Below are 27,444 nucleotides of genomic sequence, written 5' to 3'. Positions count from 1 at the left end.
CAGGGAAGCCCCTGAATACACTTTTAAGTATGGTGTAATCTGTAAAAGACTGCTTCTATTACTGAGTTTAAGGGCATGGTACTGAGAAACTTTGTTCTTTCTTTGTTTCTTTCGTTGTTTCTTTCTTTTTTTCCACACTGGGGGGCATGTGGGATCTTAGTTCCCCAAGCAGGGTTGAACCTGTGCCCCCTGCAGTGGAAGCAGGGAGTCTTAACCACTGGATCTCCAGGGAAGTCCCGAGAAACTTTGTTCTTTAAAATCATAGATCTTAAAAAAGTTGACTCTTTGAAATCCTATCAGTAAGAATAAAAGGATCTGAGATGTTCAGAGAAGTCACAACCTTGCCATCTCGTCCAGGTACAATTGTCTCAGATCAGAGTCTTCCATCAAAGAGGGGACACAACATTATGTATTTATCTTAACTCTGGCTCCAAGGACAGTGCATTGAGCCCTTTCTATACCCAGGCCTGTTAACTCTTTTTGTTTTTTAATTTTATTGAAGTATAGTTGATTTACAATGCTGTGCTAATTTCTGCTGTACATCATAGTGACTCAGTTATACATACATGTATATACATATTCTTTTGCATTATGGTTTATCAAAGGATATTGAATATACTTCCCTGAGCTATATACAGTAGGACCTTGTTGTTTATCCATCCATCCGATATATAATAGTTTGCCTCTGCTAATCTCACACTCCCAATCATTCCCTCCCAAGCCCCCCTTTGGCAACCACAAGTCTGTTGTCTATGTCTGTGAGTCTGTTTCGTAGATATGTTGATTTATGTCGTATTTTAGATTCCACATATAAGTGATATCATATGATATTTGTCTTTCTCTTTCTGACTTACTTCGCTTAGTATGACAATCTCTAGGTCCATCCACATTGCTGCAAGTGACATTAGTTCATTCTTTTTTATGGCTGAGTAATATTCCACTATATCTATCTATCTATATCTATATACACACACACACCACATCTTCTTTATCCATTCATCTGTTGATGGACATTTAGGTTGTTTCCATGTCTTGGCTATTGTGAATAGTGTTGCTATGAAAATAGGGATGCATGTATCTTTTCAAATTAAAGTTCTGTCTGGGTATATGCCCTGGAGTGGGATTGCTGGATCATATGGCAACTCTGTTTTTAGTTTTTTTGAGGAACCTCCATACTGTTTTCCATAGTAGCTGTACCAACTTATATTCCCACCAACAGTGTAGGAGAGTTCCCTTTCCTCCACACCCTCTCCAGCATTTATTTGTAGACTTTTTAATGATGGCCATTCTGACCAGTGTGAGCTGGTACCTCATTGTAGTTTTGATTTGCATTTCTCTAATAATTAGCGATGATGAGCATTTTTTCGTGTGCCTGTTCCAGGCCTGTTAACTCTTTACTCATTGCCTTACTTTTCTTTGAACCTATGAAAACACTGCTTTATTTAAATTTTATCTAGGGACTTCCCTGGTGGTCCAGTGGTTAAGACTCTGAGCTTCCACTGCAGGGGGCATGGGTTCCATCCCTGTTTGGGGAACTGAAACCCACATGCCCTGCAGCATGGCCAAAAAATAAATAAATAAATTTCATGTAAATCCCACCAAGACCTCTAAAAACACCTATCTCTCTTTTTTGAGGCTGAACTTTGTTTCTCTTTTGAAGGAGCAAAAGTAAAGTTCAGTTTTTGTTTTCAGATTTGAGTGATTTGATTGTATTTTAACATGTATATTTGAGTACAGATAGTAATGGAACATTTTAAATTCTGTAGAAAGATTTGTGATTATCCTTTAAGAATGGTTTACTTAACCCTTTAATGGACAGCAACAAGAACTTTTGGTCAGTCAAATTTCTTAGTAAAATTGTTTTAATGATTTAGATGTAAATATTTCTAAGGAACAGTTTGAGACTGTGACTGTATGTCATTTGTAACTTCAGCCATCTGTTGAGCTTGCACACATGATGCATTCTAGCAAAAGATATTGATACTTTCCATATCATTTAAGATCGCAGTGGTTGTGCCATGGGAATTAAAAGGCGAAATGAAAATATGAAGACCTTTAAAATACACAGTGAGCAGATAGTTTGGATTAACTAGATACAGAAAATATAGCATTCTTTTTCATAAGAAAGTTGGATAGAGGAAACCATATTTTCCATATTCTTATTTCCAAAAGATTTTCTAATATGATAACAAGTGAAAAGAGAGGTTTTTCTACTGAAAGAGCTGTCCTAACTCTTTTGCTTAGCCACACTTGCATAGGTATTTTCAATTTCTTTGTCTTCAGGACACGTGTGGGTAAATTCTTCACGGGCATAGGCATTGTGGAGATAGCGCCAGACTCCTGAGAATTCTCCTGGAATGTCGAAATCACGGTATTTCTTTGCAGCAACCTAGGGTTTTGGAAAAAAAGAGGAAAAAGCAATTGGTAGTGAGGGGCATCAGTAAAATGCCTAGTGTGTAAAAACATATGTCAAAAATTAGGATCATTGAGGACGTGTTACCTACACAAAAAGTACTACAAAATAAACTTAAAGAATCTTGGATTTATTATTTTAATGTTTTGTCTACAAATGTAGACAAAACTCCATGCTTGTAATCATTTTTATTATATTTATGGTGTATTTAATTATGAATGTTTAGAAGAAGGAAGCACAGAAAAAGAGCACAGATCTTTTCACTGTTTAGGGTTCGACAGTGTCTTACTTCTTTATGTATTCTTTGTGTCTGGCATAGGACCTGAGATAAAATAAGGTCTGTTCAATAAAAACTTGTTAAATGGACGATTAGTTAATAATAATAATAATATTAATAGCTCACTTTATTATCACTTGTTATGATCCAGACACTTTTCTAATATTCCATATGCCTTAATTTAATTTTCTCAACAGTTCTGTGAAATGGGTGCTATTACCCTTGTTTTATAGACAAGACAGTGGAAAACACCTTCTGATTTAGGAAGAAAGAAACAAGAAGTTTTTATGCTTCCCAGAGAAGATCATTATGGATTTTTCCTCTGAGGAGAAAAAGGAGACATACCCTATGCATAATGATGATGACAAAGCCCTCATATAAAAACTCACACTGAATGGTCACTGTGCTTCCTGTTGGCAACTCCCAAACTCCTCTCAATCATTCAGCCTGCCCTATGAAGACTTACTTTAATAATGTTCAGTTTGGGTAACAAACTGCAGTCAGCCAGTGTCAGCTGATCCCCATCCAAGAACAATCTTCTGGAAACTGTGAGTTCCTCAGCACTGTCTGGATCAATTTCATCTAGAAGTGGGGTGTTCAAGTAGTCATCCAGACGCTTAAATTCTTTGAGCAGAGATTTTTCAAAATCTGAGGCAATGAAGTCAAAGGGTTACTTATAAATGTGCAGTCTTCATGACTAAATACATTCCCAATATGCTTTTCACACATTTAGGCATCTCTATATACTTAACTAGAATGCTCAACTACCCACTGATAAGACAGAATCAGATGTTTAATCAAATGGTGAGTAGACATATTTTTGGACTCTTCTTGAGGAGGTAAATTGGGAGGAGAGTCAAAGAAAAAGAAAGGTAATATATATTATCACTCAAGAAGAGTCAGAAAGTGGAATCAGAGACTAATAGCTCTCATGATTCAGAGAATAGTAAACCTATTCGAGAGTGTTTGTGAGAAATGGTAGGTGCTATGGTTTAAGAAACCTTAAAGGTACACAAGAGTGAGAAAGTTGGGGGGGTTAAGAAATACAGTCCAGCAGTTAGTTCACCCCTGGCATGTCAATGTTCTAATAGAGCTAAGTTGGTGATTCCTATATTGAATATTAGATTCTAAATCCAATAAAACTTCATGCAAGGAATTTCAGAAGAGAGAACAGAGAGTGAGATGAAGAGTATTCCCCAATATATACTATATATTCAGGAAAGTCCTATTTTAGTTGAGTCAGAATATGAGAGTGAGCATGTGAGTGAGAAAAACGAAAAGACTTAAAGAAAGGTATCTTACTCTTATTTGCCTCTTTTTGTGCGTTCTTAATGTATGCAGAAAACTTGGCAAAGAGGTTACAGCCCACATCAAAAGACTCCTTGTTCTTGGGACTCAGGTGAGGATACCTTAAAAAGAAACATCACTGCACATAACATTCACCCATAACAAGACGTAGACCTGGTGTCTTTGTTGCACTCTACTGAGAGAAGTTTTGGAAAATTGTGCTGGAAACTGAAGGTGCTGAGAAACCTTTCATTGGAAATATGTTTTTTTTCCCACTCTGAGAATACTTTAGCTTCTGAAGTTCACAGGGAAACCAGCTGTTTGGAATTCAAAGCTCATTTATCTATAGAAACAATGTTTCAAATGGCTGTTGGGTCCCCATACTTGCTCCTAAAAGCCTGTTTGGAAGAAGATATGGTGGTAATACATTTTCAAAGATAAGTAGTAGGAAAAAACATGGCTTCAAATAACAAAATACATAAAAGAATAAAGAGGATGGAGAGGATGGGGGAAAAGTAGCCAAGATGTCCTCCTCTTAGTAATACAAAGTTAATTTAGCATAATAAATTAATGTAATAATGTAATTTACCACATTCACAAATTAAATAAGGAAAACCGTATGATCATGAATAGATGCCCCAAAAGTGTTCAGTGAAAATCAATTCCTATTCATAAAACCCCACACTAGCAACTAGAAATGGTTGAGCCAAACACTTAGCCATCTTCTTTGATCCCTCTTTCTCTCCATGCCCACATTTGATCCATTAGCAACTCCAGCCAGACTACCTTTCAAAATGTATCCAGAATCTGTCCACTACTCACCACCTCCACTGCTCCCTGCCTGGTCCAAAGCCTATATTACTGCAACACTTTTTGATTATCCCCCCTCTCCCATGCTTATCCCTCACACTCCCAGGATATTCTCCACCAGCTGCCAGAGCAGTCATGTTAAAACTTAAGTCATATCATGTCTCTTTCCTACTCATTACCTTGCAATGTCTCCATATCATTCAGACTCAGAGCCCAAGTCTTCACAGTGGTCTACAAGGGCCAGTGTGATCTGACCCAAGCTTACCTTCTGCTCTCATCTCTTCCTACTCTCTTCCTTACTTCACTTCACACTGACCTCCTTGCTCTTCTTCAAATAGGCCTGACAAGCTCCCACCCCAGGTCCTTTTCAGTTGGTCTGCCCCTAAATAAAGTGCTTTCCCTCATTTATTCACATGGCCCTCTCCCCCTCTTCTTTCAGGTATTTTAATCTGATATATCCTCCTAAGTGAGGACTTTCTCTGGCCACCTTGTCGGACATTGCAACCTTTCCCCTGGCCCTAACACTCACTACTTCCCTCCCTTGCTTTACTTTTTCTTAGTATTTATCATCATCTAAAATAGTTTATATTTTGCTTTTTATCTTGCTTATTTGCTGTCTTCCTTAACTAAAATGTAAGCTGTGCTAGGGCAGAGAGCTTTTGCCCATTTTATTCACTGATGTGTCCCAAGTGCCTAGAATAGTACCTGACACTTATTAAGTATTCAGTAAATATTTGTTAAATGAATTTATTAATTTCTTTAACTTGGTCAAAAGTATCCATCAAAAATTTTCAGCAAGCATCATTTTAAATGGTGAAATGTTAGCACTATTTCCTTTAAAATCAGTAAAGGATGAAGATAATCATGATCACTACTGCACTTCAACATTGTGCTGAATGTACTGATCAGTAAGACAAGAAAAAACATCATTCTAAATGGTGACTCTACAGTTTTTACATTAAGTTTAGGAACAAGACAGAAATGCCTACAATTACTATTATAGTTGACATTTTTTTGAGGATTTAGCAAGTGGAGGAAGACAACAACATAAAGCAATCAGTATAATTATCGTAAGAGAAGTAACAATATAATTGTATACTTAGAAAAACCAAGAAAGTATAGAAAAACAATTACTAGAATTAATGAGCTATTTTGGTAAGATGGCTAAATACAAATCAAACATTAAAGAAATAGCTTTTCTATGTTAGCAATAACCAGAATGAAATGGATATTAGTAGCATATTCCACTTACAATAGTGACAGAAGTATAAAATATTTAGAAATAATTTAATGCAAAAGGTATAGAATCAATATAAAAACAAAACACTACAAAATCTCATCAAAGAACATAAAACAGACATTTAGGTTCATAACCTAAGTGTCCATCAGTGGATGAATAGATAAAGAAGATGTGGTTTTACACACACACACACACACACACACACACAAAATGGAATATTAGCCATGAGAAAGAAGGAAATCCTGCCATTTGTGCCAACATGAATGGATCTTGAGAGCACTATAGTAAGTGAAGTCGGACAGAGAAAGACAAATACTGTATGAATCACTTATATGTACACTCTAAAAAAGCCAAACTCATAAATATAGAGAGTAGAATGCTGGGGGCTGGAGGAATTGGGGAGATGTTATTTAAGAGTAAAAACTTTCAACTAGTAAATAAATCCAAGAAGTCGAATCCGCTGCATAGTGATTATAGTCAACAATACTATATTATAAACTTCAAAGTTGCTAATAGACTAGATCTTAACCATTATCACGACTAAAAATAAATGATAATTATGTGATGGAATAGAGGTGTTAGCTGATGCTATGGTGGTGATCATTTTGCACTATATAAATGTATCGAATCAATTTGTTGTATACCTTAAACTTGCACAATGTTATATGACAATTATACCTCAATATTTTTTTTTTCGGTACGCGGGCCTCTCACTGTTGTGGCCTCTCCCGTTGCGGAGCACAGGCTCCGGACGCGCAGGCTCAGCAGCCATGGCTCACGGGCCCAGCCACTCCGCGGTACGTGGGATCTTCCTGGACCGGGGTGCAAACCCATGTCCCCTGCATCAGCAGGCGGACTCTCAACCACTGTGCCACCAGGGAAGCCCTATACCTCGATTTTTAAAAAAGAACATAAGATGATACCCAAACAAATACTCAAATCATGTCCTCTGATGGGAAGAAGTCACATAATAAAAATGAAATTTGTATAAATAGTAATACAAATTAAATGTAATTTCAATTAAAACCCAATAGTATTTTTTAAATTGAGGTAAAATTCACATAACATGAAACTCACCATTTAAACCATTTTAAAGTGTACAATTCATTGAGATTTTTAGTACATTCACAGTGTTGTGCACCCATCACCCCTATCTAGTTCCAGAACATTTTCATCACTCAAAAAGGAAGCTGTGTTCCCATTAAGCAGTTACTCCCCATTCACTCCTAGAATCACTAATCTTTCTGTCTCTATGGACTTGTTTGTACTGGACATTTCATGTAAATGGAATCATAAAATGCATGGCCTTTTGTGTTTGGCTTCTTTCACTTAGTATAATGCTTCAAGGCTCATCCTTATTCTAGTATGTATCAGCACTTCATTCCTTTTTATGGATGAATAATATTTCATTGTATGGATATACCACATTTTGTTTATCTGGTAATCAGTTGATGGACATTTGTGTTGTTTTCAGCTTTTATCTAGTGTGAATACTGTTGCTATGAACATTTGTGCACGTGTTTCTGTTTGAATATGTATTAGAACTAAGAAATGAATACACTAAAGTTGCAGGATACATGATTAATATACAGAAATCTGTTGCTTTTCTATACTCTAATAAAGAACTATTAGAAAGAGAAATTAAGGAAACAATCCAACTTACAAGTATGTCAAAAAGAATAAAATACCTCAGAAAAAATTAACCAAGGAGGTGAAACACCTATACTCTAAAAACTATAAACATTGATGAGGGAATTTGAAAATGATACAAAGAAATGGAAAAATATCTTGTGTTCTTGGATTGGAAGAATTACTATTGTTAAAATGTCCACACTACCCAAGCAATCTACAGTTTTAATGCAATCCCTATCAAAATACCCTGACATTTTCCACAGAACTAAGAACAAATAATCCTAAAATTTATATGGAACCACAAAAGACCCCCAAATACCAAAACAATCTTGAGAAAGAAAAGAACAAAGCTGGAGGTATCACAATCTCTGACATCAGACTATACTACAAAGCTACAGTAATCAAAACAGTGTGGTACTGGAACAAAAACAGACATAAATCAGTGGAATAGAATAGAGAACCAAGAAATAAACCCACACACATGTGGTCAAATAATCTACAACAAAGGAGACAAAAATATACAATAGAGAAAAGACAGTGTCTTCAATAAGTGGTCACAAAGAAAGAAAACTACAGGCCAATGTCACTGATGAACATAGATGCAAAAATCCTCAATAAAATACTAGCAAACAGAATCCAACAGCACATTAAAAGGATCATACACCATGATCAAGTGGGGTTTATCCCAGGAATGCAAGGATTCTTCAATACACACAAATCAATCAACGTGATACACCATATTAACAAATTGAAGAAGAAAAACCATATGATCACCTCAATAGATGCAGAGAAAGCTTTTGACAAAATTCAATACCCATTTATGATAAAAAACCCTCCAGAAAGTAGACATAGAGGGAAATTATCTCAACATGATAAAGGCCATATATGACAAACCTACAGCTAACATCATCCTCAATGGTGAAAGACTGAAACCATTTCCACTAAGATCAGGAACAAGACAAGGTTGCCCACGCTCACCACTATTATTCAACATAGTTTTGGAAGTCTTAGCCACAGCAATCAGAGAAGAAAAAGAAATAAAAGGAATCCAAATCAGAAAAGAAGAAGTAAAGCTGTCACTGTTTGCAGATGACAAGATACTATACATAGAGAATCCTAAAGATGCTACCAGAAAACTACTAGAGCTAATCAACAAATTTGGTAAAGTAGCAGGATACAAAATTAATGCACAGAAATCTCTGGCATTCCTATACACTAATGTTGAAAAATCTGAAATTGAAATCAAGAAAACACTCCCATTTACCATTGCAACAAAAAGAATAAAATACCTAGGAATAAACCTACCTAAGGAGACAAAAGACCTGTATGCAGAAAATTATAAGACACTGATGAAAGAAATTAAAGATGATACAAATAGATGCAGAGATATACCATGTTCTTGGATTGGAAGAATCAATATTGTGAAAATGACTATACTACCCAAAGCAATCTACAGATTCAATGCAATCCCTATCAAATTACCAATGGCATTTTTTTACAGAACTAGAACAAATCATCTTAAAATTTGTATGGAGACACAAAAGACTCCGAATAGCCAAAGCAGTCCTAGGGAAAAAAAACGGAGCTGGAGTAATCAGACTCCCTGACTTCAGACTATACTACAAAGCTACAGTAATCAAGGCAATATGGTACTGGCATAAAAACAGAAACATAGATCAATGGAACAAGATAGAAAGCCCAGAGGTAAACCCACGCACCTATGGTCAACTAATCTATGACAAAGGATGCAAAGATACACAATGGAGAAAAGACAGTCTCTTCAATAAGTGGTGCTGGGAAACTGGACAGCTATATGTAAAAGAATGAAATTAGAACACTCCCTGACAGCATACACAACAATAAACTCAAAATGCATTAGAGACCTAAATGTAAGACCAGACACTATAAAACTCTTAGAGGAAAATATAGGAAGAACACTCTTTGACATAAATCACGGCAAGATCTTTTTGGATCCACCTCCTAGAGTAATGGAAATAAAAACAAAAATAAACAAATGGGACCTAAGGAAACTTCAAAGCTTTTGCACAGCAAATGAAACCATAAACAAGACGAAAAGACAACCCTCAGAATGGGAGAAAATATTTGCAAACGAATCAATGGACAAAGGATTAATCTCCAAAATATATAAACAGCTCATGCAGCTCAATATTAAAGAAACAAACAACCGAATCCAAAAATGGGCAGAAGACCTAAATAGACATTTCTCCAAAGAAGACATACAGATGGCCAAGAAGCACATGAAAAGCTGCTCAACATCACTAATTATTAGAGAAATGCAAATCAAAACTACAATGAGGTATCGCCTCACACCAGTTAGAATGGGCATCATCAGAAAATATACAAACAACAAATGCTGGAGAGGGTGTGGACAAAAGGGAACCCTCTTGCACTGTTGGTGGGAATGTAAATTGATACAGCCACTATGGAGAACAGTATGGAGGTTCCTTAAAAAACTAAAAATAGATTTACCATATGATCCAGCAATCCAACTACTGGGCATCTACCCAGAGAAAACCATAATTCCAAAAGATACATGCACCCCAATGTTCATTGAAGCACTACTTACAATAGCCAGGTCATGGAAGCAACCTAAATGCCCATCAACAGATGAATGGATAAAGAAGTTGTGGTACATATATACAATGGAATATTACTCAGCCATAAAAAGGAACAAAACTGAGTCATTTGTTGAGACGTGGATGGATCTAGAGACTGTCATACAGAGTGAAGTAAGTCAGAAAGAGAAAAAGAAATATCGTATAGTAATGCATGTATGTGGAACCTAGAAAAATGGTACAGATGAACCAGTTTGCAGGGCAGAAGTTGAGACACAGATGTAGAGAACAAACATATGGACACCAAGGGGGGAAAACCGTGGTGGGGTGGGGATGGTGGTGTGCCGAATTGGGCGATTGGGATTGACATGTATACACTGATGTGTATAAAATTGATGGCTGATAAGAACCTGCAGTGCAAAAAAAACCGAACAAACAAACAAACAAAACAACTAATACTAAACTTCCTTTGGGTTATTTGTATGGAAATATGTTAATATAAATATTTTAGACATTTCATGAAATTTCTAAAAATCTTATATGTTCTGGTATAATGTTATAAGTCATAATTCTAGTTATGACTTTAAAATGTATATCTCAGAAATAATTAAATGTCCTTGTCAATTGAATTATTATGAACTTTCATCAAATCTTTTTTTTTTTTTTTTTGTGGTATGTGGGCCTCTCACTGTTGTAGCCTCTCCCGTTGTAGAGCACAGGCTCTGGATGTGCAGGCTCAGCGGCCATGGCTCATGGGCCCAGCCGCTCCGTGGCATGTGGGATCTTTCCAGACTGGTGCACGAACCCGTGTCCCCTGCATCAGGAGGCAGACTCTCAACCACTGCGCCACCAGGGAAGTCCATCATCAAATCTTTAACTGTGGTAATTTTTAAGTCTTTTGTCATTTGCAGACAGTTCTGGGTGTACTCTCTGTAAATGCAGAAATGTTCCTATAAAAGGGTTTCATCTTCAAGGCATTCATGGAAAAGACTCTGACAAGTACAGATTTCTGGTAACTGACTATACTGCTGAACTGAATGAATAAGCATTTTCAGAACTCTAATGGAAAACTAATGAATTCATAAAAGTGGTAACAAAAGATCAAGATAAAAAAATTAATTACATGGGACTGAGTGAACTGATGAGGATGATTATAATTTTTGTGACTTTCTGTTTGAATTTTAAAAAATCCCACAAGGACTCAGAGGCAAAAAATATAACAATCAATTTTCACTGCAAAGTAAAGGAGTTGTTACAGTGGAGGATTACTGGACTGAATGTCAATATTATGACATAGTATGAGTGTGTTTTGTGTTTGGTAATTGCAATCATTGCTGTGGTCATCCATTTACAATGCTTGGTGTCAGTTTATTTATCGCTTGTAAAAATAAAATACAGTGTGTGTGTGTGTGTGTGAAAAAAATGGGCATTGTGGTTTTGATTTTCATTTCTATAATGACTAATGACATTAAGTATCTTTGCAAGTACTTATTAGCCACTTGTATATATTCTCTGGAGAACTGTCTACTCAAATCCTCTTTCCATTTTAAAATTAGGTTGTTTGCTTTCTGTTATTGAGTTGTAAGAGTTCTTTTATATATTTTGGATACTAGTCACATACAAGGGAACCACCATAAGGCTATCAGCTTATTTTTCTGCAGAAACTTTGCAGGCCAGAAGGGAGTGACATGATATATTTAAAGTTCTGAAAGGGAAAACCTACAACCTAGGATACTCTACCCAGCAAACTTATCATTCAGAATTGAAGGAGAGGTAAAGAACTTCTCAGACAAGAAAAAACTAAAAAAGCTCATCAATACTAAACCAACCCTAAAAGAAGTGTTAAAGCGTCTTCTCTAAGTGGAAAAAAAATATTCTTTTTCTCTTGCTGCCTTTAGAATTCTCTATCTTTAAATTTTGCCATTTTAACTATGATATGTGTTGGTGTGGGTCTCTTTGGGTTTATCTTGTTTGGGAGTCTCTGTGCTTCCTGTACCTGGAAATCTTTTTCCTTCATCAGCTTTAGGAAATTTTCAGCCATGATTTCATCAAATACCTTTCTATCCCTTTCTCTCTTTTCTCCTTTGGGGATCCCTATAATGTGAATATTAGTACACTTGATGTTGTCTCAGAGGTCTCTTAAACGTTCCTCATTTAAAAAAAAATTCTTTCTACTGTTCTGATTGGGTTATTTCCATTATTCTATCTTCCAGATCATCTAACTTTTCTATTTTCTATTTTCTTCTTTTGCTGTATGTGCTTTTGGTGTTATATCTAAGAATCCATTGCCGAATACAAGGTCTTGAAGATTTACCTCTATATTTTCTTCTAAAAGTTTTATAGTTTTAATCCACACATTAGGTCTGATATATTTTAAGTTGATTTTGGTATATGATGTGAGGTAAGGGTATAACTTTATTCTTTGGCATGCCAATGTGAATATCTAGCTGTCCCAGCACCACTTGTTGGAGAGACTATTCTTTCGCCATTGAATGGTTTTGGCACTCTTGAAAATGAATTGACCACAGATGTATGGGTTTATTTTTGGACTTTCAATTCTATTCCAATGGTATATTATTATGCAAGTACTGATTGTTTTGATTACTGTAGCTGTGTAGTAAGTTTTGAAATCAGGAAGCATGAGTCCTCCAATTTTTTGTCTTTATCAAAGACTATTTTAGCTATTTGTGATCTCTTGCAATTCCATATGAATTTGAGGATTGGCTTTTTCATTTCTATAAAAACACCATTGGAATTTTGGTTGGTATTGCATTGAATTAATAGATCACTTTGGGGAATATTTCTACATTAATATATTAGGTCTTCTAATCCATGAACATGGGATATTTGTATAGGTTGAATTGTGTCCCCCCAAAAAGGTATGTTGAAGTCATAAACTCCAATACTTCATAATGTAACCTTATTTTGAAATAGGATTGTTACAGCTGTAATAGTTAAGATGAGGCCATATGGAGTAAGGTGAGCCCATTAATCCAATATGACTGGTGTCCTTAAAAAAGAACACTTTATGAAGAGACAGAGACACAGGGAGAATGCTATGTGAAGATGGAGGGTTAGAGTTATGTATATATAAGGTAATGATTGCTGGAAAACCATGAGAAGCTAGGAGGTTATTTTAGCAATTGTTTGTAGTCTTCATGTACAAGTCTTTCTCTTCCTTGGTTAAATTTATTTCTAAGTAGTTTATTATTTTTGATGCTACTGAAAATGGAATTGTTTTCCTAATTTACTTTTTGGATGATTCATTGACAGTATATAGAAATAAAATTATTTATTGTATTTTGATCTGTATCTTGCAACTGTGCTGAATTTTTATTAGTTCTAATAGTATTTCAGTGGACTTTAAAGGATTTTCTACATAAAACATCATATCTGTCAATATCATTTTACTTTTTCCTTTCCAATTTGGATGACTTTTATTTCTTTTTCTTGCATAATTGCTCTGGCTAGAACTTTCAGTACAATGTTGAATAGAAGTGGCAAAAATGGCATATTTGTCTTGTTTCTGATCTTAGGGAGAAAGTTTTCAATCCTTTACTTTTAAGTATGATGTTATCCATGGGTTTTTCATAGATTCCCTTTATCAGGTTAAGGAAGCTCCCTTTTAGTCCTAGTTTGTTGAGTATTATCATAACATGGTGTTGGATTTTGTCAAATGCTTTTTCTGTGTCAACTGAGATGATCATGTGTGTTATTTTTCCTTTACTGGTGCTCTTTTATTTCTTATATGATTTTGAATTACTTTCTAATGGCCTCTCATTTCTGCCTGAAGGACTTCTGATAGCATTTCTTGCAGAGCAGGCCTACTAGCAACAAAATCCCTCAGTTTTCGTTCATGTGGAATGTCTTAAGTTCTCTTTCATTTTTGAAGGATATTTTTGCCAGATATTGAATTCTTGGTTGATATTTTCTCTCTCAGCACTTTAAATATATATATCATCTCTCTGCCTTCTGGCCTCCATGATTTCTGATGAAACTTATCTGTTAATCTTATTGAGAATCCCCTCTACATTATGAGTCATTTATTTCTTGATGCTTTCAAGATTATGTCTTTGGCTTTGGCTTTAGATAATTTTATAATAATGTATCTTGGTGTTGATCTCTTTGAGTTTATTCCACTTGGAGTTTGTTGACCTTCTTGGATTTATAGGTTTGTGTCTTTCATTAAACTTGGGAAGTCTTCAGCCATTGTTTCCTCAGATATTCTTTCTGCCTCTTTCTCTCTGCCATCTCTTCCCTATCATGTGTATCTTTGTACAGTTTATGGTATCCAACAGGTCTGTTAGGCTCTGTTAATTTTCTTCCTTTTCCTTAGACTGGATACTCTCAATTAACTTATGCTCAGTTTTGCAGATTCTTTCTTCTGTCTGTTCAAATCTGCTGTTGAACCCTCTAGTGAATTGTTCATTTTAGTTATTGTACTTTTCAACTCCAGAATGTCTATTTGATTCCTTTTTATTATTTATATTTTTTATTGATATTCTCTCTTTATTGAGACATTGTTTTCTTGATTTCCTTTAATTCTTTGTCCATGGTTTTCTTTAGCTACCTAAACATATTTAAGACAGTTGATTTAAAGTCTTTGTCTATTAAATCAGGGTCTGGGTTTCCTCAGGGACAATTTCTATTAATTTCTTTTTTTCTGTGAATGGGCCACACATTCTTGTTTTTTTTTTTTAAGAAGATGTTGGGGGTAGGAGTTTATTAATTAATTTATTTATTTTTGCTGTGTTGGGTCTTTGTTTCTGTGCGAGGGCTATCTCTAGTTGTGGCAAGCGGGGGCCACTCTTCATCGTGGTGCGTGGGCCTCTCACTATTGCAGCCTCTCTTGTTGCAGAGCACAGGCTCCAGACGCACAGGCTCTGTAGTTGTGGCTCATGGGTCTAGTTGCTCCGCGGCATGTGGGATCCTCCCAGACCAGGGCTCGAACCCGTGTCCCCTGAATTAGCAGGCAGATTCTCAACCACTGTGCCCCCAGGGAAGCCCCTTGTTTTTTTTGACATACCTTATATATATATTTTGAAAACAGGACACTTTAATATTATAATGTGGAAACTCTGGAAAACAGATTCTTCCCTTCGCTTCCAACAAATAGGGTTTGTTGTTGCTTTTTTTGGGTGTTGTTTATTTGTTTAGTGAATTTTCTGAAGTATTTTTGTAAAGTCTGTTCTTTCTTGTGTGTGGCCACTGAAATCTTTTTCTCATTATCTTTGGTCAGTTATTGATTTGACAGAGATTTCCTTAAACTCCTGGAAGCAAAACAAACAAAGATACAAACAAACAAACAACAAACCAAGGGATAAAAAGCTCTCCTGGTGTTTGTAAGCTGGCTCTGTGTTTGGGTACTCCTTCAATGCTTAGGTATGCAGTTTATAATTCTGCCTTAGCCTTCACTTTCTACTTGTGTGGTGCCTGAATTTAGCCAGAAGTGAAAGCTTAAAGTCTTCTCAGGTTGTTTTTTCTGCGCATAGGTCGAGACTTGGGCATGTGCTTGGACTTCTAGATTCCCTAGAATACATTAATTTAAAGCCCTTATTCCACTATCTCCCAAGTGTCTCAGCCTCTTTATTTTTTAAAAAATAAATTTATTTATTTATTTTTGGCTGCGTTGGGTCTTCATTTCTGCACGCAGGCTTTCTCTAGTTGCAGCAAGCGGGGGCTACTCTTCATTGCGGTGCGTGGGGTTCTCATTGTAGTGGCTTCTCTTGTTGTGGAGCATGGGCTCTAGGTGCGTGGACTTCAGTAGTTGTGGCTCGTGAGCTCAGTAGTTTTGGCACGTGGGCTCAGTAGTTGTGGCACATGGGCTTATTTGCTCCATGGCATGTGGGATCTTCCTGGACCAGGGCTTGAACCTGTGGCCCCTACATTGGCAGGCAGATTCTTAACCACTGCACCACCAGGGAAGTCCCATCTCAGCCTCTTTTTTTTGCAGACTTTTCAGTTTGTCTATTGCTTTCTCCAAGTTTTATTCCTTGTCCCATGTGGCAGTGGCTAATACATTTGCTTCTAAACGCCTTCCATTAGTGCCAACAGGGAAGCTGCCTCAGCCCTGAGGAAGCTCCAAAGTAGGTGAAAAAAAAGGCAAACCCTTGAGTCAATCCCTCGAGGTGCCACCAGGTCAAACCACACAACCACAGTTATTTGAGAATAAGGTCCATATCCTGTCCTCTGGTACAAGCAACCTGTTTCTGCAATGTGGACTGCTCTCTTTAAGGCTTCTAAAGAACTGAGTAGTTGAGGATGGTAACAGGGTAACCTAAAATGCCACAGGGCTCTCTTACTGAAATTTTGCTTCTTTATTCTTCATTAAGAAACCCCAGGCTGCTTGTAAATTTTTGGTTAGATTCCAGAGTTCTGGCAAAGTTGATTCTGACAGCTTTTGCTGGGCTATTAATTGTTATTATGGAGGGATGACATTTTGGAGTTCCCTACTCCACCATTTTCATTGATGTGGGTATCTAACACGTTTTAAAATTTTAGATGAAACAAAGATTATATGGAAGAGCTCTTGTATTCAGCAATGTGGCAGACTAAATAACCACTCTGGAGGACCTTGTCAAAAGAAAGTTCATTTTAGCATTGTTTGTAACACCAAAACTTGGAAAATATCTTCCAGCTGTTTTCTCCAACAATGGTAACTATTATGAACCAGGGATTTTTATGTGTTATCCTATATTTCCTTTTAAAAATGGAAGATTTTATTCCAGTTATCCAATTCCTGCTCCACCACTGACTATTGCGTGTGTCAAGCAGAAGGTGGAAAGAACTTGTCTTTTAATTTATTTGACTGTTTGACCATTAATATCTAAGAGAGATGTTGCGCATCACTCAAAGATCCTGGACTTTGAACTGGATGCAGTAACTGTAGGGGACTTGGGAGTTATCTCTCTTGGGAGTAAGTGTGTTCCATGTATGGGAATAAGGATACACACATTTATTTGGATGGTCAGAGGGGCAGAATATGGAAGATAACACAGTTATGTACCACGTTCTCCCTCTCTCTCTCTCCCTCTCTCTCTGTCTCTCATTAACTGAATCTTATTTTATTAGGGATGGCAATAAACATGGATGAAAACTATGTTTCCTAGCTTCCCTTTGTATTTAGGTATGACTATGTGACTTACTTCTGAATAATGAGATGTTAATGGAAATTGTTGAATGTGGCTTCTGTGAAAGCTCCTTAAAGCTGACTTGCATCTTTTGCCCTTTGCCCTTCTCCTTCTTCCTGTGTGGGAGTTAGATCTGTTGCCTGGAATTCCAGCAGACATATTGTCACCGTGAATTAAACTTAAGACTGGAAAACTCACCTGAAGAATGGCAGAGAAGAAATATTAGATAGAGCCTGGGTCGCCAGTGAAATTATGGAGCTGTCATTCTACCCTTACAATGCCTCATTCTTGGTGTCTTATTATGTAAGAAAAATAAAACCCATATTTATCTAAACCACTACTTTTTGGGCCTCTAGTTAGAGTTGAATGCAATCCCTAAATGATACATAAGCTAAGAGAAAATCAGAAGAATTTGACAAGGTAATTCACAGAACAAAACCAAATGCTCAACCAACATGTCTAAAGATGTTCTAATTCACCTATTATTCAGGGAAATGCAAACTAAAGTATCAGTGAGATATCACTACACCCGTCAGGTTGCCATGAATTTTAAAAGAGTGATAACGCATAGTACTACAGATATGTGGGAAAAGTGTATACTTATACACTGATGGATAAAGCAGTAAAAATTTTAAAAGATATATACCATTTGAATTTTACTCCTGGAAATCTATTCCACGGGAATAAAAACACCAGTACATAAGGACATATGAGCAAGGATGTTATTTATAGCACTGTTTGTAGTGGTAAAAAACTGGAAGGAAAGGGAATTTGTTATTGTGCTTATATGAACATAAAAACGGGTATGGAAAGATAACACAATAGATTTTTTCACTAGTTAACCTTTGGGAGCAAGAAAAGTTTGGAGAGATGGTTTGAGGGGAGGCAGTAGTAGAGGAGGATGGATGAGGAGAAAAGAACAAAATAAGACTCAACACTTGGAGCCGGTGCTTAAAATGTAAGAAGCCACCAATAATGGATGAAAGAGACATAGTATAGGTACACAGAAAAGAATCTAAAGTAGTATCCCTAATTTCTTAGGTAGGAAGAATTTTGGACCGATAGAACCTTTTATTCATCATATGTATGTGTAATGATTAAGACGTTATTTTTTAGAGCAGTTTTAAGTTTACAGCCAGACTTCTGACCAGTGAAAACTGTGGGATAATAAATGAGTGACGTTTTAAGACACTGAGTTTGTTGCACAGAAATAAAAAATGAATACAGTAGGCTTATTGTTTCCAGATACTATCCTGGGTGGGCAGAGACATACAGCTGTCATTCAAGTGTAGACAGTGGAGTTATGGCCTCTGGCTAACTGTGAGAGACCTGTTTCTTGGTTTTCTTGTGTTGGGTATGTTCTATCTTCATGCCATCAGTGGTATAATGGACTAGTCCTGACCAGTCCTCATGGACTATACAGTGCTATTACCCCATGCCCTCGCTCCTAACCCACCATAGGTTTCTTCTCTATTTCTAGACTACAGAGAATTTACTTTCTTATTTTAAGCAAGCTATGCATTTTAAAAATAATTTGAAATATTATATTGACTGTCTCTGTGTATTTGAAGTTGAAGGGGGGAAGTTTATGTGTGATAGACATAATATTTCTCAACCTGTAGAGCTAAGAGATCAGACTGAATTAAAGGCTATTTCAAAATTGTAGATCTTCTGAGGGCTCTACAATAAAATAAGTCTGACTTCTGTCAGTATAAATGTCCCCAAACTTCATTATGGATCAGATAACATGGATAAAATTAAATGTGGCCTAAATTTACTTGTCCTTCCTAAATTTCCAAGTCTATCCTTTGCCCATTCCTAATATACTACTTGCATCACATAAAGTTTTAATAGCTTTACATATGTTAAATAAATAATTATGTAGTAAAGTTTTCTAATCATACATGGAGTGATCGGGGGATCTTTGCAAACTTTTCTAGAAAGATAGCAAAAGAGAAGTCTGAAATTGAAAAAGAGTTAGATGTTTAGAAGAATCCTCAATCTGCAATAAATAAGCCAATAAAATAGATTATCTCAAGAACAATAATATCCTGTAAAAATGTTGTACCTTGGAGGAGCCAGTGTGTGCTCTAGGAACTCCTCAATTTTAATGAAGTCTGTTTTCAACTCCTTGTTATATATCAGGAAGGGAGGATTTGTGCCTGGGGCTAAGTCCTTCAGCTCTTCAGGCTTTCTATGATTATTGAAAATAAGCAGAGTTAGGCCTCTAGATAAAGTACACATTATGCAAACACCAACATTGTATTGGTGTCTACTGATTTTAATCCCTAGAATGAAACATGTCCTGATTTGTCTTACCTGGTCATGTCAACAGTAGTCACATTGAATTTAACTCCTTTAAGCCAGAGGATCATAAAAAGGCGTTGGCAAAAGGGACAGTTTCCAATACTCTCCCCATCACTTCCAGCCTATTAAGATAAAGAAAGGCTTCATTCATTCATTTGCTCAATAAGTATGTATTGAGTGCCTGCTGGGAAATAAACTAGTTGATAGAGACAAAGTTGGTAGTCCTTAATCTCATGAATTCTACCATCTGTGGGCAGAGAGAGATAATGAAGCAAATAATTTCATTGTATGTAAAATTACCAGAGTGATGAGTACATAACAACAGAATGCTGACTAAAGACTATGTTCATTTTCCATTTTCATAGATCCTGCCAAATTTCCTTCTTGAAAGGTATATTCAGTATTTTCATTGGAACTTTGATTTCCTTATTCTGCGACTTGTTTGTTCATGACAATTTTATATTTATCTATTAAGGTGATGACCTTTTCCTTATTACTTTGGAAAAATTACTTGTATACTAAAGACACTAACTCTTTTTGATAAAGTTACATGTAATTTTTAAACAATGCCTTATGTAAAATTAAAATTTTACATAAAATCTTATATTGTTTTCCTTTATGAAATCTGGTTTTCCTGATCTGCTTACACAGCTGTTATGTACATCAAGATTGCAAAGAAAAAAATTACTTTCTTATTTTGTTTTACTATAAAGATGTTCCCTCATGTTTTCCTCTAGTAACTTTACGGTTTCATTTTTGCATTTGTTTCATCTATTTAGAATTTATTTTGGCATAAGGAATGTATTGGGACTCCAGATTTATTATTTTTATTTTATTATTTTACAAATAGTTAATAGTTGTCTTAACACCACTCATTTAAAAATTCATCTTTTGCTCAACATAGCAAATTATTAGAGAAAGGCAAATCAAAACTACAATGAGGTACCACCTCATACTGGTCAGAATGACCATCATTAAAAGTCTACAAATAATAAATGCTGGAGAGGGTGTGGAGAAAAGGGAACCCTCCTACACTGCTGGTGGGAACGTAAATTGGTGCAGTCACTATGGAGAACAGTATGGAGGTTCCTTAAAAAATTTAAACAGAGTTACCATATGATACAGCAATCCTACTCCTGGGCATGTATCCAGACAAAACTATAATTTGAAAATGCACCTGTATGCTCATAGCAGCACTATTTAGACTAGCCAAGACATGGAAGCAACTTAAGTGTCCATTGACAGACGAATGGATTAAGAAGATGTGATATATATATATATATATGTATATATATATCCATTATATATATAATGGAATGGTATATATAATATACATATATAATGGAATGGTATATATATAGTATATACCATATATATACATATATGATGGAACACTACTCAGCCATAAAAAATGAAACAATGCCATTTGCAGCAACATGGATTGACCTAGAGATTATCATACTAAGCAAAGTAAGTCAGAAAGAGAAAGACAAATACCATATGATATCACTTATATGTGGAATCTAAAATATGACACAAATGAACATAGCTATGAAACAGAAACAGAGTCACAGACATAGAGAAGAGACTTGTGGTTGCCAAGGGGAAAGAGGGTGGGGGAGGGATGGATTGGGAGTTTGGGATTAGCAGATGCAAACTAGTATGTAGAGAATGGATAAATAACAAGGTCCTACTGTAAAGCATAGGGAACTATATTGAATATCCTGTGATAAACCATAATGGAAAAGAATATGAAAAAGGATGTGTATATATATATATATATATATATATATATATATATATATATGTAATTGAATCACTTTGCTGTACAGCAGAAATTAACACAACATTGTAAATCAGAGACACTTCAGTGAAAAATGAGCACAGCTTACTTTATGTAAATTATACCTCAATAAAGTGTATTAAAATGGAAAAGTTCAAAAAGAAGAACAGAAAACCCCTCAAATAAATGATATTATGCAGCGATTGCAGACGTTGCAATAACAAAGGTAAGGGTATAACCATGGAAGGGAGTGCCTGAGAGATTATGAAGAACAAGGTCACTGGAGGACAGAAAGCCAAGGATGTGAGAGGACAGAGTGTTGGAAGGGTCATTTGTGTAGATATTAAAATCACCAAGAATTATGATAGGCATAGTGTTGAAGAGTGTGACAATGATCCAGGAAATAAAATCCTTAAGAAGTAAGGGAAAGTGACCTGGGATTGGGAAGACTACTATAACAAGGAGGGGTAGTGGTTGGTTTAGTCTGATATTATGAGACAACCGAGATATTTCTCTGGATGGGAGAGATAGAATGGTCTGGAAACAAGAATGAGGAGCAAGGACATCTAAAGACATCTACCTCATCGCCACCCTCAGTGGTAATAGAAATGAGGAAGAAAGGGGAGCCTCTCCTTGAGAAGGCTATAGCTGATGTTGTCTCCTGAGGGGAGATCCAAGTTTTAGACACCTCAATCTCAACATGTCCCAAAGTGAATTCTTTCCCTTTTCTTTACTCCACACACTTACCTACTCTTTAGAGTTCCTAATCCTGTGAAGTGCACTGCTATCTACTTTGGATTTGTGAATTGTGTTCCCCCCAAATTAAAATGTTGAATCCCTGTCCCCCAACGTGATGGTAGTTGGAGGTGAGGTGTTTGGGAAGTGATTGGTTTAGATGAGGTCATGAGGGTAGAACCCTTGCGATGGGATTAATGCCCTTATAAGAAGAAACCAGAACTCTCTCTCTTTTTCTTTCTCTCTTTCTTCATCTCCCCCAACAACTATGCATATAAGGTCACAGCAAGAAGGCACCTACCTATAATAAACCAGGAAGAGAGTTCTCACCAGAAACTGACCATACTGACACCTTGATCTTGGACATAATTCTTATTTTTTGGTAAATTTTCCTTTTCCTGGCAGTGAGTACAACAGAGGAAATAATGTTTATTGTTGCTCTTTTGTGGCGTCAGGGAGTGAAGAGGTATGGGAGGAGGTAACCACCTTGGCAGCTGAATTTCTTTTGTAACAGAAGTCAGGCTAAAGATCCAATCATAACTGGGGTTAGTGAATGGAAACTTGATTAGGCAGGAAGAAGAATGAAGTCTGATAATAGATACAGCAGGAAGGGTGGGTTGCCTTTGGCAAAAGGAAAGGCGAAACAGGGAGGTGTGGGGGAAATGTAGCACAATTTTACAGGAAAACTGAATTTTTTTCTGTTTATAATAATGCTGATTTAAAGTGCCACTACACAAAATGTATGAATATACAATGGAAAAAAGACAGGCTCTTCCATAAGTGATGCTGGGAAAACTGGACAGCTACACGTAAAAGAATGAAATTAGAACGCTCCCTAACACCATACACAAAAATAAACTCAAAATGGATTAAAGACCTAAATGTAAGGCCAGACACTATAAAACTCTTAGAGGAAAACATAGGCAGAACACTCTATGACAAAAATCACAGCAAGATCTTTTTGACCCACCACCTGGAGAAATGGATGTGAAAACTACCACGATGTGGTCATTCACCAAAAAAACTTTTTCTCTTTGTGTTTGTGATCTATGTTTCTAAACATGAAAAATAGTAATGGCTGGAACATCTGACATTTATTGAATGTTTGCTATGTTAACAACTACTGTGTCTTAAAAATTTATTTTATTTAATGCTTATAATGAAGATGATCCTGTGAGGTAGGTTCTGTCATTACTCTTGTTTTACAGATGAGGAAATTGAAGTTCAGAGAAGCTGACTTGCTCAAGTACACTCAGCTAGACAAGAGTTGACCCATACACTCTTCTCATGTAGCTAATCCAGGACTGTCTACTCCACAATCCACACTCCTTAAACACTGCTTTCTCCCATCTAATAGTTTTATTGGATTTTTTATTAATCAGTCTTTATAATAGTCTTTATGATAGTTCTAAGATAATTTGAAAATAGTCTGAACATTCAGAGAAGAGTATCATCTCTTTTTCTATTTTACATTTATCAATAAAGACAAAAATATTACATTCAGGATTTTGGCCCAAATGTTAGAGTCTATAATGTTATGTACAAATCTATGAAAACTTAATTTTAGACTGGTAGAGAACACAAAAACTCCATTTATCAATGAACAACAAACCAATAAGATAAACTCTGCATTTAGAGAAAACAAAATGTGTTCTTTTAGAAAATCCTTTGTTCTTAGTTCCTGGATATAAATCTTGCCCAAATCATTCAGAGTTGAAAGGCAATGTTTTCACTCACTCCATGGAACACATGGGGGGGGTGTGATATAAATTCTTAATTGTGTCAGGAAAGGACTTACTTTCTTGTAGGGATCCCATCAGTGGCATTGGGAAATTGTGGTAGGGTCCCCAGACATAGCTGGGGAAATTACAGACTCATTTAATCTTTAGAAAGATACCACATTATAAGGGAGATACAACTGGTAAACAGTAGTGCTTTTTAAATTTTCTCATTAACATTTTCACCCCTCTCAGCCCCTATTCCCCCTCTTCTATGAAACTTCTAGAGATCTTTGGAATCCATCTCAAAGCAAAGCAAAACAAAAACCCAGATCAGATGATACTAAAGGTTCTTCCAGAAAATCTGTGGCTTGTATCAATGTCATTAGATAAGCTAACATCTAGAGGATTTCATCTAATGAAATTCTGGGAAATGTTACTAAAAAGTGTGCCAAGTTGAAAACAATGAATTAAAATTATGCACAGCTATTTTAAGGGACTGGAATCTTGACCCTGCCATTTACTAGCTATGTGACCTTATGCAAAGCTACTTAGCTACTTTTTGCTTTAGTTTCTGTAACCATAAAATAGGGTTAATAATAAACCACTTAGCACAGCCCCTGCCATAAGTACTCAATAAATGATTAGGTTTTTAACCTGAAAGTTATTATTTAATTTAACATTTGCTCATCCAACGTGTGATTTCCTAACTTCCCCTGTCTAGATTACCATCCAAATTATGGGAAGTCTATGAAGATAAACACACAGATCAATACAAACAACTGGTTAGAGGAGTTTGATTGGATTGAATAAACAAGTTTAGACAAAAGAAACTAGTTACCCTATGAAGAGACTTATTACCTCTGGTTTGGAATTGGTAGTTATAAAAAGTCAGTTAGGAGTTAAGGCTTACTTATGTTGCGTCTGAGCAGTGACATGTTTTGCTAGAATCCAGAGATAGGAGAAGTAGCTCTTATGCCCCACAGTCAAGCAAACACTTACTTGGATTGTTTTGCTATGCAGGAATTCAAGAGTCTCCTATAATTTTGTAAAGGCTGGTTAATTATGTCCTTGATGTATATATGTGACCAGTTGTCAAATATTTTAAAATTATTGTAAAAGTATTACTTTGGCCAACAGATGTTTAACCTAAAATTTGGTAAGCACACCTTATTTTATGCCTTTGTAGGCCATCAAGAGGTGATGTAGTTTTAGAGGCAAGTTACTTAAACCTTATTTCCTTAGCTTACTTACCTAGAAATCATGAGGACAATATTACTAAAGTTTTGAGTACTATTACCACCACTGCTACTGATGATACTACTTTACTACTATTAACCTACCTTCTAAGTTGTTAGGACTAAATGAGATAATATACATAAAGTGTTAGAAAAGGGTTAAGCATGATATAAGAGTTTGTTTTTATTATTTCCATCCTCAATACTTCCAATAGTCAATGAAAATATAGAGAAAAATAGTTAATATAAGCAAGGATTTAGGAAACTATGTAATTTCTACTTGGAATAACCCGTACAAAATTGTTTCTTTTTCTTGATGAGCTAATTTAGAAACACATGTTCCTTTCTCCTGCTTTAGGGGTTTTCCAAAGGGCTTTTCTGAAATGTTAAGACATTAAAAAAAAAAAAGCCAAGGCAAAAAACCTCCTACTCATATAACAGGCACACAGACTCCTGGCTTTTTTCTCCTCTAGTGTCTGTTTGACCCTGCTGTGATGTTCATCCATTGTGGGAGAATTTTTGAAAGCTCTATTTGGACCATGTGTGGGAATGAGGCTCTCAGGCCATTCTTGGCCCTCTCCTCCCCACATTCAGGCCTTCCAAAACATATCTCATAAAACACAGATTATGAGAACTGGAAAGCCCTTAAGGATCATTTTGTCAGGCTCCTTTATTGTACAGATGGAAAAACAAAGAGGGAGGGAGGGATTTGTCCAAGGTTACATAGGAAGTCACTAATAATACAATTTACTTGTTCTAACTACCAGCCAGTCTAGTTGTCTTTCTACCATATCTTCTTGCTTTTTTCAGATGGGGTGTTTTTCTATTGTTATATAAGAGCAGCCAAACACCCAGGTATTCTTCTAGGACTCAGAGTAGGTATAAAATTACAAAATTATTTCCTATCTCTAGCTGAAATGTTGACTTAAAAAAAAAAGCTGAGGTCCAGTGTCAAGGAATAATACATTCTGTATGCTCTCATTATAGCTAGAAAACTTACCTTCACAAAAAGCTCAATTTCAGGGTCTGTTTGACTGCTGGGCCTCGGGTCTGCCATCTTTCTGTTTTTATTGCCAGTTTTCAGCCCCCTGCCTTCTGTGCAGTCCACAGTACTCACAGATTCTTTTCTTCCAGTTTTATCCAAAGGCTTAAATGAAGGTTGTGCTTTAAGAGGAAAGTCCAGCTTGTAATAGTCAGAGCTGGGCTAGTCTCTCTTCAAGAGGTGCAGAAAATTCTAGATGCTTGAGAGTAACTCTTGAATTTGTTCTCTTTCTTCCTCTTGACCTAACATTTGAATCAAGGAGGAGCCGATGGCGTGTGTATAAACTGGCTGGCTAGAAGGGTGGGGGAGTTTCCAAAGAGGCTTCAATACTATGAGTCAGCAGAGAGAAACACATACACACAAACACACACATGCAGTTTCGATATATCAAGCAGACCAGATGTTCTCTAGAGCTTCCCTTTGAATCCTGGGCTCCATGCCCAGAAAATGGCCTCTTATGCTGTTCTTGTAACCTGACAGCAGCAAAAATCTCTTCCAGGAAAAGGCCACAAGTGACTCGGGTTTTAGCATTGAAAAGGATGTTTATCTAATGACACTGTCTAAACGTTGGTTTAAAAAGAAGTGGGCTTCCCTGGTGGCACAGTGGTTAAGAATCCGCCTGCAAATGCAGAGGAGACACGGGTTCAAGCCCTGGTCCGGGTCCGGGAAGATCACACATGCCGCGGAGCAACTAAGCCTGTGCACCACAACTACTGAGCCACTTTGAAGCCCAACCCATAGGATGGCAGAAACATTTGCAAATCATATATCTGAGAAAGGTCTATTTTCCAGAACGCATAAAGAAAACTTACAAGTCAACAACAAAAAGATAAGCAACCCAGTTAAACAATGGGCAAAGGACTTGAATAGGCATTCCTCCAAAGCAAATGTACAAATGCCGAAGAGGCACAGGAAAGGATGCTCAACGTATTTAGCCATTAGAGAAATGCAAATCAAAATCACCATGAGATACCAGTTCACACCCACTAGGATAGCTAATACAAGCAAAACGAAGCAAAAACACCCCCAGAAAATAACAAGTTTTGGAGAAGATGTGGAGAAATTGGGACACACATACACTGCTTGTTGGGAATGAAAAAATGGTAGAGCTGCTGTGGAAATCAGTAGGGTGGTGGTTCCTCAATAAGTTAAACATAGAATTACCATATGACACTGCAATTCCACTCTTAGATATACGAAAAATTACAGACCAATAGCTTTTATGAATATCGATGCAAAAATCCTCGGAAGAATTC

The 27,444-nt window shown here is 36.4% G+C and overlaps 1 protein-coding gene across 1 annotated transcript; it reads right to left on the bottom strand.

The window, feature by feature from the left end:
• Positions 1 to 1,844: 1,844 nt before the first annotated feature.
• CLIC2 (CLIC family member 2) lies at positions 1,845 to 26,454 on the bottom strand. Its single transcript, XM_022566299.3, has 6 exons — positions 26,147 to 26,454; positions 19,685 to 19,794; positions 19,434 to 19,559; positions 3,993 to 4,099; positions 3,157 to 3,338; positions 1,845 to 2,389 (listed from the first exon to the last, which is right to left on the bottom strand). The coding sequence occupies exons 1-6, from the start codon at positions 26,201 to 26,203 to the stop codon at positions 2,228 to 2,230; spliced, it is 744 nt and encodes a 247-aa protein (XP_022422007.1). The 5' UTR covers positions 26,204 to 26,454; the 3' UTR covers positions 1,845 to 2,227.
• Between the last annotated feature and the right edge of the window lie 990 nt (positions 26,455 to 27,444).

Source organism: Delphinapterus leucas, chromosome X (assembly GCF_059928025.1).
Source record: "Delphinapterus leucas isolate spDelLeu-1000000601 "Yukka" chromosome X, BTC_Dleu_Yukka2, whole genome shotgun sequence".
Taxonomy (NCBI): Eukaryota; Metazoa; Chordata; class Mammalia; order Artiodactyla; family Monodontidae; genus Delphinapterus; species Delphinapterus leucas.
The sequence above is the reverse complement of the archived record's forward strand: the minus strand, read 5'-3'. Positions and strand labels throughout refer to the sequence as shown.